Consider the following 18804-nt stretch of genomic DNA (forward strand, 5'->3'; position numbering starts at 1 on the left):
ACCAGACCCTACAGGGTGGCTCCCTCCCTCACCAACTCCTATTCAGCTGGATGTTAACCAGGCTCAAACAATCTGATGCTGATCCTCATTGGGTCTGGTGGTTAATGTGGGATGTTTGATGATGTTGTAACCCCCGAATGCCATAAACAAAGTTAATTTTTTTATGTATGAAACTAAGTTAAGACAAAAATGTCAAAGGATGAAAGTATAAATTTAGGTATTACTGACCTTTGATTCCAAGACAGCATCAAATTTATGCTTCATTACCAGAGTTAGACATTTGATATCCTCTAGAAAGGCTTCTCTAAACCTTAAAAGCTGCTGCTTTCAGGTGACGTGTGGTGTAGGGTCTCCTAATCCTAAACTTTGTTCTCAGCTGGTGAAATGTTCTGTTGTGTTCAGATCTGGAAAATGACATGGCCAATTTAAGAACATCCTAGCATCTCTAGAGGTTTGGTTGCATGTTGGGTTTGGGTAATATTTCTCTTGATAAACATGTAATTCTTTAATTTCTTAACTGATTTGTGCAGTTGGATTTAGCTGTTGCATTATTAACCACAATAAATCCTTAAGTGTACATTATTTTGTTCATGTTTGATGAAATGTGGTGTTTTGGATTAGGGATTCATCCTATCCTCCTGTCATAGGTCCATTCTAGGTATTACCACCTCTGACCTGTTATATTTTTATACTAATGCAATCACAGATTATTTCCAAATAATCTGATATTTGACACAATTTTTTAAACTACAGTACCAAACATGTACATACATACAGAATTTTCTTGTTCATACAGAATAATTTTACCATATAACCACCACTAAAAATAAATTTACCGGTAAGTGTGGACTTTACTGAAAGCATTTGAAGGCAACACATATGACGTAGGACTGTTGTAAGAAGCTGGAACCCTCAAGCTGCAGTTCTCATATTCACCACTAGATGTCAACAAAACTTTAAAATATACTGAAAATACTGCATTACTGCAACAATGCAAGGTTAATGGATCAACCCCGGTTCTCTGAATCATGAGTGAGGTATCTCACCAGACCACCCTCCTCGCCTGGAGCGAGAAAGAGGTGTGTTTTCCGAAACTAGACAGACGGTCACGTCAGGCTTATAGTGGGAATAGGCTCCTCCCCTCCAGAGCAGACATGACCCAGCACCAAGTTTGCCAAGTTAGACATTAAGAATCTCTTTTTTTTCTTCTTTCTTTCTTTTCATTATTTTCACAAAAGGTGTTGCGGAACCAAGAACAGGATATGGATCAGTCCCTCCTGTTAAAACAAATTTCAGAGCTCACATCATCCCAGAGGACAGAAAACAAATGTTCCAGAACTTGTAAAAACATTTATTTGGATTTCTGATTTGAAAAAAACCCCAAAACATTTATGATCTCAGACACGTTTAGACATATGCTTTGATGTTTTTTTTTTTTTTTTTGTGTGTGTGTGTGTGGTTTTTTTTTAACCTCACTGATTTCATGAAAACCATACAGTTCTAGGGTTTCTGCTCCCATCAGTATTCAAGCCAAAACAAACACTGGATTTATGGACAGATGCGGGGGTGAGATGGAAAACTCATGGACAATAAAAAAAATGTTAATTTCCATCAATTTAAATGAATGGACATTTTTGTGTTTATTGTCTTTCTCCTGTGTATTTCTTTTCATAATGAATTCCCATAAACTGGTTAGAAACAACTGGCAGCACATGCCTTAATTACCAGACTGTAAACTGTAACAGCAATCAAGTCTTAAGTATGAAACATTGAACAAAAACCATATGATTTACATGTTCTCTGATGTGTTTGTTTAATGTGAGGCACACAGTAATTGACTTCAGGAAAAGGGGAGTTGGACTTTATGACTTAATGCTGCTCAGAAAAGGCTTCCATTGTTCTTGCCATCATCTCACCACTTACTTTTTATACAGCTGTCTGCTTCATCTCTTTATACAGGGATGCAAAAAAAAACCCCAGAATCTCTAAGGTCTGCACGGTGTCATAGCTCATCAGTGTGTACTTTCCCATCATCGTTCCCTTGTAAGTTTTCCTCTGTTGGAACTCTAAAGGCCACATAAGGACACGTCCTGGAGTTCAGACAAACCAGCTTCTTTAGTGTGGCAGAATTTACGATTTCGAAGCCAACTTTGCCTCCAAAGGTGCTTGGCTTCCAGTATTCTGGAGAGCATATAGGGTTACCCAAGAGGCCTTTAAGGGAGAAAGGAGCCCCCATCTCCACCATGCTCTCTCCAAATATGGCCCCCGGTCGTGTTTTCTCCAACAGCAAACCAGGGTAAAATTCAAGAGCATCAATGTCACTGTAGAGCTCCTCAAGCGTGCTGGCTATCTCCTCATTATCTGTAAAGGTACACACAAGTATTAAACAGTCATGAAAGTAAACTGACAAGGCAGTGCATAAAGGATTTATAACTAATCATGCCTGGGTTCAGACTGAAGTGTATAAACCATTCACTGTGACAGAAGACAAAATCTTACTATTCTCTTAAGTTTTTACTTCAGTAATACCTACAAAGTTTACTGCACCAGCAAAACATATAATAATATATTTAACAGACTGGAAGAGCTTTCCGTTTGCATCCCTTGCTCCAAAATGAACAATTTGGTGTTAGACTTGTCTTTTACACACATCCAAGAGGATTCTGTATCTCTGATGGTCAATTTGATGACTTTTTATTGTAAATTTGGTTATTTTTCTGTTTATTGCTGACTTTCAACTTCAATTGTACACTTTGGATTTCTTTTAATCACAACTTGATGCTGTGACTTAAAGGGTGGAGAGGCAGTTTGGGATTGAATCATTTTGCTCCATTAATTACCAGGGGATTTTGGGTTTGGCAGTGAATAATTTATACTGTCCAGTTTCTTTCTCAGCTCCTTTCTCCTTTTCTCCTTTCTCAGATGAGACATCAACCCCCCCCCCCCCAACCCTGGTGTTGTTACCATACAGTAGTTTCCCATGGCTCTAGGTGTGTGTTTGCTTTCTGGCGTGTGCTTAAAACTGCTTAATGCTTATAATGTGATCGTAACACTAGATTAAATTCCTGCATGTGTAACAGCATGTTGGCAAAGAGATTCTTCGTTTTTTATGAGGTCAGTAAAACATGATGCAAGAAGTGAAAAATCTTCTTTATGTAAGTATGAGATCAGCGTGTTGCATCTGTAGTGACTTTTGGTCACATGACTGGGTGGAAAAGGTTTCGAACCACAGCTGAATGATATGCTGTTGAAAGTTTGCTTTCCAGTATTTGTGCATTATATCACTTTTTGCATGATGTGTTGAGCAGAAATAAAGATTCTGGACGCTGTTTTTCTTTGCTGTTTCTGAAGTTTTGCTAACGTTAAGTCTTATGATACTGCCATCTACTTTATCCAAGAAGATTCATTTTAATAACACTGATGATCCACCTATGTGTACTTCATTATTTGTATTTATACTGGTACTAATGGTAAACACAAAAGCTAGCTTTTTTTTTATGGGATTACTAGTTAATTAAGAGGACAACAAAGAGTAAGCAACTAATGCATAGTTAACCAGTACTTATGAACATGAAACATAGGTTTATAAGATAAAAGATTTTATTTGCCATTTCTTCATACTTGTTCTGGGAACAGTGGGATTCATTAGCCGAGTGGAGAGTTACCAATGATTACATGATAATCCGTTTAATAGAAAAGTATGTTATCAGCAAAATAGGTGGGGAAAAAAAAGTATCACTTACTGACTCTTGAAGAATCAGTTAATCATTGCCTATAGATTACTTGCTGGTTTTGTGTACCCTAATGTAAAGTGACACATACCTATAACATACCAGTTAACTACTGAGCACTAACGTTTTAGTTAGTACTAATGAGTACTAACTAGTAGTTACTAACTAAGTACTGAGTACTAACTCATTAGTTAACCATTACCTACTGATTACATTAGGGTACACAAAACCAGTAGGTAAAGTAACACACCATACCAGTTAAATACTGAGTACTAACTAGTAGCTACTAACTAGTAGCTACTAACTAAGTACTGAGTACTAACTCATTAGTTAACCATTACCTACTGATTACATTAGGGTACACAAAACCAGTAGGTAAAGTAACACATCATACCAGTTAAATACTGAGTACTAACTCATTAGTTAATCATTACCTACTGGTTATCTACTGGTTTTGAGTACCCTAATGTAAAGTAACACATTACACTTGAGTACTAACTAATTAGTTAGTTATTAGTCCTGGATAACTCTACATTAGTTCTTGATTCCTTCCTCTTTGTTTTTATGATAACTAACCAGTCGTCCCCCCATAAAGCTCGACCACAGCATCATGATACTGTAGTTACAGACTGGAAAATATTCCTTAAGCTGCCAACAGATACAGATGGTGAGACGCCTTATCTCTCACATTAGAACGTTGACTGAAAGGAAATTCCCACCCTGTGCTAAATTTGCTCGGATGTTACAAAATGTTTTGTTTAGTCTCTAAACTTTAATGTTAATAAAGTGTTTCACTGTGAGGTAAATAATGTTCCTCATCTACTTTATGAGTTCTGCTTGTGAGAAGACAGACGTTCTGGTTCCCAGAAGAAGCTGCTTCACGCTGCAGATCTCCTGCTGCCCACCCAATCTGCAGAACAGATTTTATTTTATTTGTGTCAAGTATATGTGTGGATAAACCTAACAGGAATGTAAAAACACACAATATGCTTTGATTTTAGTGGCAAAGCAGCCCTTAAAGTCTAATAGTTGAACAGAGCAACAGCAGCCTATTACGTCAGGGGCATGACTCACAAAGGTTTTGAACCTTCGTCTTAGCAACACTGAAAGCTTCATATCATTACTAGAAAATGAAGATTCAATATTCAATAGTCAATATGTGTGTTTGGCTTTTATCTGAGCTGCAGCCACAAAGTGATGGCAAATGATAAAATTCAACAAAAATTCAACAAAAACACATGCAGCCAGGTGCTAAATTACTAAAATAATCTCCCACTTAGGCATGACATACGTGGTTTGTCTATCCTCTGCTGCAGTTTGCATTGTCTGATTTGTGGAGATGTAAAAGCATGCCTCTCTGTAAACCTTGGTCACCAGATGGCAAAAAGCCAGGAGGCACGATGAGGAAACTTTATTAGAGGCATTCCAGCCCTTCTTCCTGTTTGACCTCGCTGGACTGGAAAGGAAGTTGCTAGTTGAAAAATTATTCCTGGTGATTTGAAGTTTATCTCTACAGAAAAGAAGCTCTGCTTTGTGGTCTGGACTGGAGACTGCCATGCCCTCTATAAATGACAAGAAATGATTTCTAGTGCATGACGTAAAAAAAAACAAAAAAAAACAGAACTGCTGAATTTTTTTAAAATTGTTGCTTCTTTGTCAAGTAGACTCTACCCAAATGTCTAAGGCAATAAACTGCTGTAAAAAAAAAAACCAAGTTATTGTGTCCTGTGAGGTAACTTATTGCCCGAGCTACACACACAAACATTAAAACAAATGAAATAGTCCAATAAAATCAATAAGTTATAGTACACAAAAATAAAGTAAATGAGTATAATCATGAAGCCATGTCCCATGACTTCATGACTGATGATGAAAGCACAACATCTGCTCTGTATCAGCTTGCCAATGTTTAGCCTCCTAAAACCAGAGGTTTTCTCTAAATCAGAAAAACAACCTACACAGCTCTGACAACACAAAAGAAACTTGGGACTGTGCTGCTACAAATTTGTCTTTATGTTTCAGTTTGGTATGACAGAAATGAAAATAGATGTGTTTTTGCGATTAACATGAGCTTACGTTATGAAAGCCTTTAACACCACTATGAATTGTGGTAATCCTTTAGTATTACCTCTCTGGAATTTCAGTCATTTCGCCCAGCCAGCAGCGCTGACATCTGGACTTATCTATGCACAGCCACACAGACTAGCTTATATATTTTACTGAAAACTACAGGAACTACCATCAAGAGAATCACAACAAAAGAACTGCACACTTTAAAATGGGAGTTTCCTCAAATACTGCGAGTTCAGCTGTTCTCATAGACCTTTTAAAACTGTAAATCACATTTATGGAGCTCTGCCCTTCGAAGTGTGTGGCCTGCACACAGATGTTCGACTCACCACTGAACTCTCTGAATGATGTGTACGGCTGGAGGTTAAAACGTTTCCTGTACTGGTTGAATGGCTGGATCCGGAGCACCCGGGACTCCTTTATTGTTCTCACAGCGACGTCTGTTATCACTGCATTCATGTTTTGGCCTCCACCAATCTGTAGCATAAACATTTGAGAGGCATGAGTTACTACAGTGGATAATAGTTAATGAAATTTCTCATCGACAACGTTATGAACATAAACATGAAAATGTCTCCTCTCACACTTTAACTTTATTCTGCTCCTTGTTATGATTGTTTTCTACCAATATTGTTTTTTTATTTTTTATCATTCTTGCAGCGTTGATAATAATCATAATATAAGACATTTTCAAGACAATAACTTCAAGCAATTATCACCTCAGTGACACATATAAATAACACGACATAAAATACTAGATATATATAAAGTAAAATAAAATGTATAATTACTCTATTAAAAGCTATATAGACCCCAACAACTTTTATAAACACCTTTTGGATGAATAAATTGTCATCAGTTTGACATCTTGGTCCATTAGTTTTTACAAAGTTGCCTCAGATCATCACGGTCTGCCTGCATCCATTTCTGCACAGCCAGTTTAAGGTCCCGTCGCAGCATCTCAACCGGTCTGATACGTGGACTTTGACTGGACTGCAGCTATAATTTGATTCTTTTCTTTTTCAGCTATTTTGCTGTAGATTTGCTGCTGTGTTTGACGTCTCCACAGCTTCAATAGATAAGATCAGCTGCATGTACTGGGATGTGCTGTATTTTGATATCACACTGTTCTTCACCTGAAAGTGAAGGGCTTTAAACGTATCTACCTATGTTTAAAGCCCAGGGACCAGATTTAAACCTTGGAATTGAAATATATTTTAAAGTAAAGTTTGTTTGTCACATGACAACAAACTTGGATGCGCCCATGGACCTGCTTGCACACTAAGCCGTGCTACTCTCGGACGGGTTGTACTGGAATCTTGTTGGGCCAGGACACTGGCTCAATGACAATAAATCTGATTCTGACTGTATATATGCATCTTTTAGTATCTGGTGTGCTTTGGTACTCACTTATGTTGTGTGTCAAGCCACCATCTTCAGTTTTGTTAAAAAGTTTAACCTGGACTCAGTCCAAAGTAAAGCCGTAGCATGAACACTATTCGCTGTGGCCTGGATTGATCACACAACATGTCAGCACGGATTTGTTTTTATCATTTACTGGATTCTCGTTCAAAACAGGAAAACTACGTGTGAATGCCAAAAACCATGTCACACAATCTGGCAATCATTTGAGATTTGACAGTCAGTTATAAATTAAATGAGCTCAAAGCAAACAGACTGAAACAGTGCATGTATTTGCTCCATTGATACAATATTACTGCGGCGTGTTACCTGGCCAGCAGCTTGCAGAGAGAAGGCCTCCACCAGCTTCTCCACACCGTAGTGTTTGAGAACAGACGTGTTGAAGAGGAACTGTGTGTACTGGAGCTCGTCTCCGTTGATATGGAAACTGTCAGGCATCAAAGGGTGCCAGTGGTAGAGCTGGCTGAACTCCAGTGCAATGCGGTTCCCATACTGGAATGCAGAGTTAAACAGCAGTGTTGGGTCAAACTTCAGGTTCAGCATGTAGCCACTGAGGTGCTGAACGTACTCCTCTATCACGATTCGGATCGTCTCACCTGGGAGAAAGACACAAAACAAACAAAATAAGGAATTAAAATCAAACACAGCAATCTCACACAGTCACAGCTGAACAAGCTGACTTTTAACAAAAAAGGCACGGTGTGTTAGTTTAATTTGAAACTGAACAAATTGACTATCCACAGTTTTAGATAAGATTTTCTCATCCAGTTTAAAAAAGTCAAGCTTGCAACAGCCAGGCTTGAGGCTTCACAGGTTCGGTGGCTGTGTCCACCTGACGTCCATCTTTAATGTGCCTGTCTTATCTACACGAAGATGGTTTTTTTTTTCCAGTGTTCCAGATAAGATAAAGAACTTGCTGGGTCATTAATATATTTTATTCTTAAACTTTATAGCAAGAAACATTTTCCCCTCTGTGTTGTCTAGCTCACCAATGATGATAAGGCGAGCGGTCTGGAAGAGCTGCTCATCGTCCCAGATGGGATGCTCTGCTTTGAGGATGTCACAGACTCGGTTATGCTCCCTGAGCCACAGCGTGGCATACAGTCCCAAACCAGGAAGAAGTCCAAACACCTCCTGGCCAATGGCCAATTGATTCTCAATGGGCACACCAGGAGGGTAGCTCATCTTAACAGGTGCATCAGCAACAGATGGAAGATGCATCTCACCATCGATTAGCTGATAGAGAAAGGTAAGAATTAGTCATGATACAGCAAAACGCGGAGAATTGTTTCACGCTGTAAACAGAACAGAAGCTGAAATAAACTTGTGGTTTCTTTGCTCTGATCTTGAGAAACTTGTTCAGATTGTCTAAGTCTACGTATGTTTTCTCCACCCATGGATTCATCCTGCTTACCTGATATTTCAGTTTCCCATCTTTAAAAAGTCGGAGTGCGTGCTGTCGTTGTAGGTCGTCTCCATAAATGTGTCCCGCATCCACCTGCGTAAATTGCAGGATAAAAAAAAAAAAAAAAAACTAAAAATACTGAATTAAATCTTACAAACATTATGTTTCATACAACACAGAGCTGCTACTAACCAAAATGATTAATTACACATGTGAAAAAAAAGGGCTGATAAGAGGCTGTCTCTCTCTGCCTAATGTTGTTCTTTGTTTTAATAAATTACATATGAAATGAGGAAATTAGTTTTATACATCAAATGATTTTTTAAAAATCTACATAAATGACTAAGTTACATTTTCTTCAACCAAATGTGGATAACACAAATGTAACTTAACAGGCTATTTATATACAGTTAATGACATGCATAAGCACTGATCTGGCTCCAAACAAGAAGCATACATGCTACTATTACAGATTCATTAATTGTGTGGTAACTAGACATGCTGTGCATGCACATAAAGAATTATCTCCATGTGGTCACAACAAATGGAGAGCTACATGCGCAATCCTAAAAATGATGTGCACCCCACTGAAAGCTCACACACTGGTGAATGCACAAGGTGTGACAACAATTTTATATTTCCAGCCAATTTATGCATTAGTTTGTGTCAGATTGCAATACAAAGACCTTAAAAATCTTCTAGTGAAAAACAAAATAATGACTCTTTTACTGCAGATGCGCTTAAGATGATTTCATTATGATAGTTTTTTCTATCAGCTTCTTTATGTTTGTTTTTCCTTTCTGTCCTGAGTTTATCATGGTCAGTGCTGTTGAATGTAATTTAGCATGGACTGACCCCGTGACCGAGAGCTTTAGTGAAGCCCACACCCATGCGATTGTAGGTCTTAAAGAACTGGTGGGTAAAGTGCTGAGCGAAAAAAGCAAACATGAGGTTAGAGCCCTGGGGGTCGGGTCGAAACGTCCTTCTCTTGAGCAGCTTTTCAACCAGGACCTCAGGGTCAGGCAGCCCAGACTCGCCTAAAAAGACAGAGAAATACAGCGTCATACACAGCAGCAGGGAAAACTCCACACTCCATCACAGATACACCAGGAATCTAGTGCTAACATCACTAAGGACAGCTAAACAGTTTCTGAATGATCCAACAATTCTGCATTTATGTCACCGTAGTCTAAAGTGGAGTTTCAGTAGGAGAGCTTTTCAAAAGCTGTGAAACAGAAAAATGCAAATAAGACAGAAAACAATAACTTGTGAATACCTAATTGAAAAGTATAAAGACCACATATCAAGCATTATAATTATGATTTTTTTTTTGTTTGATGTTTGAAAAAGTACCAAACTTTTAAAACTATGGAAAGTTGTGTAATACTATAAAAATATATGCAGGAGGAGAATTAAAGAATTAAAGAATCAGGAAATATCTCAATACACAAAGAAGAACTCAATTCTAGATTTAAAAAAAAAAAAAACAAAAAAAAAAAATGACAACAAAAAAAGAAGCCGAATGCATTGAGATTTTATGCTGCCTTAAAGAAAGTTTTTCAGATGGAAGATTTTGGTTATCATAGCAAGACAATGCCAAATCACATTCTGCATGCATTTCAACTGCATGTAACCCGGGTGTTAACCTGTAATCTGAATATCATTAACTCATAATGAAATAAAGGGTTATTAAAAAGCAACAAGCTTGGAAACCTGGAGATTTAAACACGTTATTGAGTTTCCAGTGAGAAACATTTCACCAGACTTTTTGTGTGCGATACAAAAGGAAGTGGAGTAAAAATATCCAGCCCAGTTAAAAGAAAACCCTATTTGAAGAAAGTATTTTGGAGTGAAATAACTTATCAAGTACCCTTTGGGGCAGCATTGCAAATGATTTGCAAATGGGAAGAATATTAGCATGGATGTGGATTCCCTAAATCTTACCTTTGACCCCCAGTGGTGTGGGGCAGTTCTTTGGTACAGGAGGCAGAAGTCGAGTGTAGTAACTAAGATTGTAGTAGGATTCCCAGCTGAGGTAGTCATATTTTGAGTTGAAGGTTGGAGGGCTGGGGATCAAGTTGGACCTCACTGTTGATAGAAAAGAATTGGTGCATTTATTTCACATGTCTACGGTCCTAAATGAACTTCTCTGAATGATCTACTGGCAGCAGACCTGTCAAAACCAGCCGCATGAGGACGTCCCTTAAGAAGGTGTTGTTGATGATGTCCCAGAGCCAGCGGAAATGGGTGAGAATGTAGTGCACCACATTTGGACTGGGCTTGAGGAACTGATGCAGTCGAGTCCAAAACTCAGCTGTGATGGCAAGAAAAACACAAATATGCTGCAACAAATATGTTGTTGCAAGAAAAACACAAATATGCTGCAACAAATATGTTGTTACAAGAAAAACACAAATATGCACAGCGCCTTTCAAAACAATCCACCCCCTTGGCTTTTTACCCATTTAGTTACATTTACAATTTCTCATTTAAAATATATTTTTTATTTTAGGAAGCCGCACCAAATAGTTTAAGTTTTGCTGTCGAATGAGAAGTAATTATAATAAAAAATAGTTTTTACAAATAGAAAACTGCCGTGTGCATGTGTATTGGTTACATACCCGATTTATGAAGCTCTGGTGCAACCAGTTACCTTTAGAAGTCACATAATTACTGAAATTAAGTAATCTGTGTGCAGTCTAAGTGTGTGTGATCTGTCAGTATATAAACGCCCCTTCTGAAAGATGCTGTAAGACCGAAGCAAGAGGCAAATACCACCATTAAGAAACTCTTCAAACAGGTCAAAGTTGCTGAGAAATGCAAGTCAGGGTTTGGCCATAAAAAAATCCAAAATCCATCATAGTCAAGTGGAAAGAACATGGCACCACAGGAAACCTGCCAAGAGAGAGCCGCCCACGAAAATTCATGGACCAGGCAAGGAGGGCATTACTCAGAGCCAGCACACAGACACCAAAGATAACCCTGGCAGAGCTGCAGAGTTACACAGCAGAGGGTGGGCTGTCTGTCCGTAGGACCACATAGAACTGAGTTTCATGGAAGAGTGGCCAGAATAAAGACATTACTTTCAGCTAAAGAAGGCTCTTTTTAAGTTTGCTAAAAGGCATGGGACAAACTCTTAAAATAAATGGGGGAAGGTGCTCGGTAAAGATAAGAATAAAACTGATCTTGTTGGCGATCAAGTCAAATGCTCCGCCTGGCGCACACCCAACATCCCAACAGCAACCCCACAGCATCATGCTGGGGGGTCTTTTCAGCAGCAGTGACTGGGAAACTGGTCCGAGTTGAGGGAAAGATGGATGGTGCTAAATACAGGGTTATTCTTGAGTAGTCCTGCACCAGTCTGTAAGTGATTTGAGATGAGGATTGGAGGTTCACCTTCCAGCAGGACAGTAACTCTGAGCATAGCACTAAAGTAATACCTGAGTGGTTCAAGGCGTGTTGGAATGGCCTCATCAAAGTCTAAATCTCAATGCAACTGATGACCTGTGGTCATCCTTAGGGATTGCTGTTCACAAGTGCAAACAACTTGAAGCTGGAGCAGTTTTCTCTTGATGAATGTGTAATTATCGCAGGAGCAAGACGTGACAAGCTAAAAAATGACTTACAGCTGTGGTTTCTGCGAAAGCTGTTTCCACAAAGTCTTGCCTTTAGGGGGGTGAATAGACAAGCCCATTTATGTTTTCTAGCATTCTGTCCGATTTCTTTTTCACTTCACAATATATAAAACCAAGTTGTAAAGGTTGTTCTGCAAATAAAATGATGCAAACACAATCCATTCGGATTCCAGGTTGTTACGGCTGTGAGGCAACAAAACATGAAAAATGCCAAGGGGGTGTAAATTATTTTGGAAGGCACAGTAGATTGTTTTGCATTTCCTGGAAGCGAGGGCAACTTAAGATTTAGAGATGTAAATGCCAAATGATTATTGAATGACTCCACCGAGATCTTTGACAAGCCCAGACTTGTTTTTACAGCCTGCTTCCAGATTAAATGGCCCCTAACACCTCTTTATACACTCAGATAATGACCAAAGTAAAACATTACCGCAATTTCTTCTCATTATTGCAGCTTGGCATCCCACACCAAGACTCGAACAGCTTCAGCTGGTTTGTCCAAATCAAATGAAAGTTTAACCCCATAAACCGTATGTCTTTGTTCAGAAATTGTTTTCAATGAGCTCCTGAGCTAAAATCTGGGTACTTTTTTTTCTATTGTACTTTTTATCTGATAAAGAATCAAACAGTGCGGCAACAAGCATCCCCAGATGTTAATCAGTTGCCAAATCTCCAGACACCACAGAGCACCCAGAATGCAGGTTTGAAAGATAACTAGAAATGATGCTTGACTCCAGTTCTAAAACCTGTTAGGTAGCACAAGATGTGTATCTGTATTAGCTGATTTGTGCGCTTTTTCTTCAAATTTGTTCGAATATAGCAATTAAGGATTTTAAAAAAAAAAGGGGGGGGGGGGATCATTTTCTCTGCTTGGATATTAAGCACTTAAAATTTTTCTTACTTCTTATTTTACATTTTGTTTGTTCTTTAACTGGAGCAATAATGATAGCCATAAACCAGTTAGCTTAGATTAAGGCTTTATGAGTCTCCACAACTGCAATGGACTGGCGAGCTGTCCAGGGTGTACCCTGCCTGTCGCCCAAAGCCGGCTGGGATAGGCTCCAGCTTCCCTGCGACCCTGAATTGGAATAAGCTGTTCGGAAAATGAATGAATGAATGAATGAATGAGTCTCCACAAATAAAAATAAATAAATAAATAAAAAAAATAAAGTAAAAGCATGTTTCTTCTCTTTGCTATAACCCTGTCCTGAAACTCTGTTATGATGATTCACATGTGACTAGTAGGACTTGTCTTGTTCTACCTGCATGCAGGAGAGGAAAGTATTACTCTATGCATCACAGCTTAAACTGCCTCTCATTATTTTCCTACAACATCCCCTTCCTTTGTCCCTCTGCCACTCGAGCTAATTGTTACTAAGCATAATATAATTGTCAGCTCAGTTAATCAGATCTGATTACTGGGTGGATTCTTTGTTAATGTGAAGCAGACCAGCTGAGGTGGAGGAGGCCTCTGCTGATATCTTCAACAGAGATTTATGATCTATCTGCTCTCTTGCTGGCAGTTCATTCCATTTTCCCAAATATTTGGGTCTAGACAAGAACTTTTACCTCTGTGAGCCAGAAGCTATGTTGAACTATTTCCTCATTTGACAGGAACAACATGAAGCAGACATTTCCAAATCCATTTACCCCTTTATGTCTTATTAACAGACAAATGTTTGAAATTCCTGTAAAGTACAATAATAAAAAGAGGATATGAGAAGAGATCTGAGGATAAATGAAGTTAAATGAACTCACGGACTGTGCAGTTTTCTCCGTAGAAGCCTGTGTGAGTGCAGTCACACTCATACTTGCTTTCGCTATACTGTACACACACACCCCAGTGCTGACAGGGGAAGTAACAGCATGGGTTCACTGTGGAAACAAGATGGAAAACTCAGTTGAAAACCTTGAGAAATGTTTACATAAGGCAGACGGACAGATCATACATGCAGCTGCTGCATGGAAACAGCCTGGAAAAGAGATCACACTTTTATGTAGCACTGCAGCCTCATTCCTCACAGGGACACAAAAACATCTGTGTGAGCACAGGTTTGCACCAGCAAGTGTCTTTTAGCCAGATGTGATGTTTCAGAGGAGCCGTGAACTGGATTATATCGAAATAACTTTTAGTCAAACAAATCTTTTGTGAATGAAGTGTGAGGAATGTCGTTTGAATGATTTTTCCTGGTGCAGATGTTCAAATCAGGTGAACAAAGGTGAACACTTGTTAACATATTCTATTACAGGGCCACGGTAACATAAGTACTTTCCTTATCACACAAGGAACCAGATCACACAAAGCGGATGCAGCTCTGAAGCCCTAAAAAACACATTAAGAAAAAATGTGAAACAACACACTTGTATGAATTAGGTTTTTATTGCCTTGATGGGAACATACTGTTCACTTAACTTCAGAAAACAACCTTTTTGTTGCCTTGTGAACTGCTTTCTGTGTAATAAATATGTGATTAGTCTTCCAGAAACATTTAAGTGTTTATGTTTACTTCAAAATCTTTCGGATTATTCTTCTATGCTAGAATTACAAGGCATTATACAGAACATCCTGTGTCCCCTAAAGAGGAGTTGGAATATATCGCTGTTATCGTGAAATCTTGTGTTGAGAATACCTCACGATAAAATCAGCATTCAGTCTAAGCTGATAGAATCAAAACGTCGCTGACTGCAGTGATGTTTTGATTTATCAGCTGTATTTTTTTTCCCTGCTTACATTGTTGTTCTGTTGATTGCAGCATCTATTTTCAGCACAAATACCGTAATCGAAATCAACAATTAAAACAATGAATAAAAAAGTCAAAACCATTTTTTCTGTTGTTATTACAATAATAGAACAGTGCTGTTAATTTTACAGCATCAGTGCCCACTAACACCACCATATTAATGGCTTCCAGTTGAATAGTGACAACAAGACAAGCTCCACACCTGATTAAACCCATTTAAGTCATACTGGGTGATGACTGGTGTTTTGGGAAAATGAAGGTAATCATTAGAAAGAAAACTGATTCAGTCATTTTCGTTTGGATTGCCAAATATGGTCAATGGTTTTAAATATAAGTCCAAATATAATCAAATTAGAATAACATTACATCTTTAGTAACTTATTCTAACTAGTTCCAGTTCACTTATTAATAATACTAATGTCATTATTAACTTTTTTGCTAAGATCCGTCCCTTTTGTGTCTTTTCTGGCAGTAAAACCAAATTTGGTCAAAGCCTAAAAAGTAAAAATATTAATCCCTAATATAGTTTATTTATGATGAAAATTATAATTTGAGCTCCGAATTACAAGACACCCCCCTCTCATTTCAGTCCGTTATGCACTAGGCTGTGGTCTGGAGTTATGTAACTTATCATCACCTTCTGGACACATAATCTCTAAAGGAAGGAGAGAAAAAGAATCTTTCAACATACATCTCTTACGACTGATTAACACTATAAGGATACAAGCTGTTTCAAAACTGTAATGTGCCAAGTTATCTCTTGGCCCGGCACCCTGAACCACCCATAATTCCTTCCACTGGCTCCATCTCTGTTTTTACAGAGGTAAACTGTCTTTTCTTCTAGAGAGCAAAGACTAGTGGTCATGTAGCCCTGCAGCCAGGACGGCGACATATCCACCACTTTATCACTAAAAGAAAAGGGATGCTGGGAAAATGGAGACGTAAGAGCAAAAAGAGGAATGTGGACGGACTGTGCCAAAGTCTTATATGATTGCCAGAGAGCTGCACACAACCACGGCACATTCCCATACATGAAACGGCAAACATACTATTCCACCTTTGTTTCTACGGCAATTAAAAAAGACACACAGCAGACCTACGAGTGTTGAGCTTTTCATGAGTGGCAAAGACTCAAGCAGCACAGCTCAAAATGAAGACAATCCAATTTTACAGCTAAAACAAGAAACAATGTGTGTGTGTGTGTGTGTGTGTGTGTGCGCATGTGTGTGGGCGACCACTTTAAAAAGCTTTTGTTCTCCCACAAAGAGTTAGTGAGCAACAGAAGGGATGGGGCTGTTTCATGCATTAACTAGAGATAACAAGCAAGCGTATACATGAGAAGTTTTGGGTAGAAGAACAAACCCTCTTAACCCTTTACGGGGCAAATTACCATTTTTTATCACTTCTTTTCTTTCATATTCAGCATGAAACAATATTTTTTTGTTAATGTAACAACAGAATGGAGGTCTTGGTACATACCAGAAGGACAATTTTAGGTTAAAATGTCCAATTTTAAGGTATTTCGTTGAGTGCCCTATGAAGGGTTAAATAACTGCTTGATGCCAAATTAAGCTCTGCCAGTTATTCCCTCAGTCAGATTTCTGTGCAAATATAACAGATAAGTTCTGCATCTGTGAGCAAACAGACACACTATGAGAACTATGCAACAATCTTGCATCCTGCGGAACACACACTAAATCAAAAACCACATCTGACGGCTAAGTAAACAACACAGATACTAAATAGATACTGTCTGTCTTCACAGATTGAAACAAGTTCAAATGTCAGTTTCACCAGAGATATATGTACACATAAACCTGGAAACAAATACCAAGACTGGAGTAAGAGTTTAAAGGAGAAAGTGAAAATAAGACTTCAGGTTGGACAAGAAAGCTGCAATCAGATGAGAGAGTGAAGAAGCCAAGAAATGTGCAAGAACTGATTTCATTCGCCTCGGGGGAAGATGGTATATTGTGTATATAAGGGGAGATGCAGTCATGCAGGTCAGGCAGGAAAGGCTTGCTCCCTGGGCTTGACATAAGTAAATAAACTACTTTTACAACTATTATAGAGCAAAAATTTGAAATTTGCATTGTTTTTTTTTTCCCTTTATTCCATAGGAGACACCTTTATATATGGAGAACAGTAATTTGTAAGTTTTACTTCATTCTTGTTTCCTCTTTATACAGGATAAGTAAGGTTTCAGAGGTGATTGTGTCAATGAATTTCTTTCTGGTGGTGTCATGTTATTTTACCAGGATCTGGCCCACTAGGGTGTGTCTTTGTTATCAGGGTTACAGGAATCTCAACTTCATAGCAGCTTAACCTGCCCTGCTCAGAGGCAAGACCTGATAAAGCCACAATGGTAACAAACATGCCAGCAGGGCAGGCACTTGTACATACAAACCCAACACGTGTTTCACGTCTTCTTCAAAGCTTCCAGGACCCCAGGCAGGTATTTATATTAGTTAGGTTCAAACCCACTTCCCTTTCACCAACCTGTGCTGGAGGTAACTTCTTCCCCCCGGCACCCAGGCTGCTGCAGCAGCAAGAGAAGAGCACAAACTGATCCTAGGACAGAGGCTTCAGGGAAAAAAAAAAAATGAATCAGTGCAACGTTAGCAGACATATCCAATATGTAGCAGCCATACATGCAGCAGGAACACTGGCCTCAGTTTCAGCCTCTTGTCTCTGCTGATACATAACAGAAGCACAAAGTGGGTCTCCAAAATCACACACTCACTTCTCATTACAGCAGCCTCAGTTCAAGAGAATGTCATTCCAACTCCAAAAAAAAAAATAAAATAGAAAAGTGTAGTAATCCAAGTTTTGCAGGAGATGCAGACCTGGTCAGACCCAGGAGGAGACACAGCAGCTTACAGGCAGCCAGTGAGAACTACAGAGCAGCAGGTCCAGCTGTCCAACAGGTTAACTGTGAGCTGCAGCCCCACAGCACTGCCTTTAACTATCATGAGAGCCAGTCAGCCAAACGTAGCTCCTCCTCCTTATCGCCTCCTGCTGGTGCACTTTTCCCCTGAACACACTAAATCACACCCTTCTTTCTTTTTTAAAAAAAAAAAAGATATTCCTGTTTTAAAACATAAAAATACCCCATCCAAATCCAGTAAATTCTTTTTAAGACTCTTTAGGGGTTGTTAACCAACTCCACAGTAGTATTACTACAGAAAAGATTTTCAACAAACAGAAGAACTGAGGCTGAAAAGCAAGACCAACTACCTATGTAAAATTTATCAATTTACAATTTTTTGTTGTTGTTGCCATAGAAAAAATGACACTATGACACTGAAGACTTTAAAGAAAAAAAAAGCTAAAGCAATTCAATGTATTAATACTATTAATAATAATAATACTATTATTAATAATAATAATAATAATAATAATAAACTCACCAGGGATATAAACACTATGACAGATAAGCTGTTAAAGTGGTAAAATTTAAAATAAAAGTACATATCCTGGGCTAAACCAATACCTCCTAGAGGAGGTCCTACAGCAGGAGTGTTTTAGAAGAGGAGAAACCCTCTGGCAGTATCAAGGTAAGTGTTGAGAGCCACTACTCCACATAAGCTTTTCTGATCATTCAACAGATAAAATATTTTAGATTAAAAAAAACAGCAGATTACAAAAAGAAATATGATGAAGATGTTTATTGACGTAAGGGCGGCTTTTTTTCTTTCTTTTTTTTCATAAGTTTGCAAAGTATTACTACACAGTCAGATTTCCTCTTCGTGACAAAAGATCATTGGGATTTCCTAGTTTCATCATAGAGAGACCATGTA

The 18804-nt window shown here is 38.5% G+C and overlaps 2 protein-coding genes across 2 annotated transcripts in view; both read right to left on the reverse strand.

The window, feature by feature from the left end:
• Positions 1 to 6196, reverse strand: part of pdcl (phosducin-like) — a 12469-nt gene extending 6273 nt beyond the window's left edge. Inside the window, exon 1 of the mRNA XM_079256700.1 lies at positions 6131 to 6196. The gene's annotated coding sequence lies outside the window, so the exon portion shown is untranslated. The remainder of the gene's footprint in view (positions 1 to 6130) is intronic.
• LOC306768362 (prostaglandin G/H synthase 1-like) lies at positions 1523 to 17861 on the reverse strand. The gene is made up of 11 exons (XM_079256683.1): positions 17748 to 17861; positions 17504 to 17587; positions 14022 to 14138; positions 10802 to 10942; positions 10573 to 10716; positions 9484 to 9665; positions 8638 to 8721; positions 8213 to 8459; positions 7533 to 7819; positions 6131 to 6278; positions 1523 to 2361 (listed from the first exon to the last, which is right to left on the reverse strand). The coding sequence occupies exons 1-11, from the start codon at positions 17752 to 17754 to the stop codon at positions 2003 to 2005; spliced, it is 1800 nt and encodes a 599-aa protein (XP_079112809.1). The 5' UTR covers positions 17755 to 17861; the 3' UTR covers positions 1523 to 2002.
• Positions 17862 to 18804: the final 943 nt, after the last annotated feature.

The sequence above is a fragment of the Telmatherina bonti genome (genome assembly GCF_933228915.1).
Source record: "Telmatherina bonti genome assembly, chromosome: 17".
In the NCBI taxonomy this organism is placed as follows: Eukaryota; Metazoa; Chordata; class Actinopteri; order Atheriniformes; family Telmatherinidae; genus Telmatherina; species Telmatherina bonti.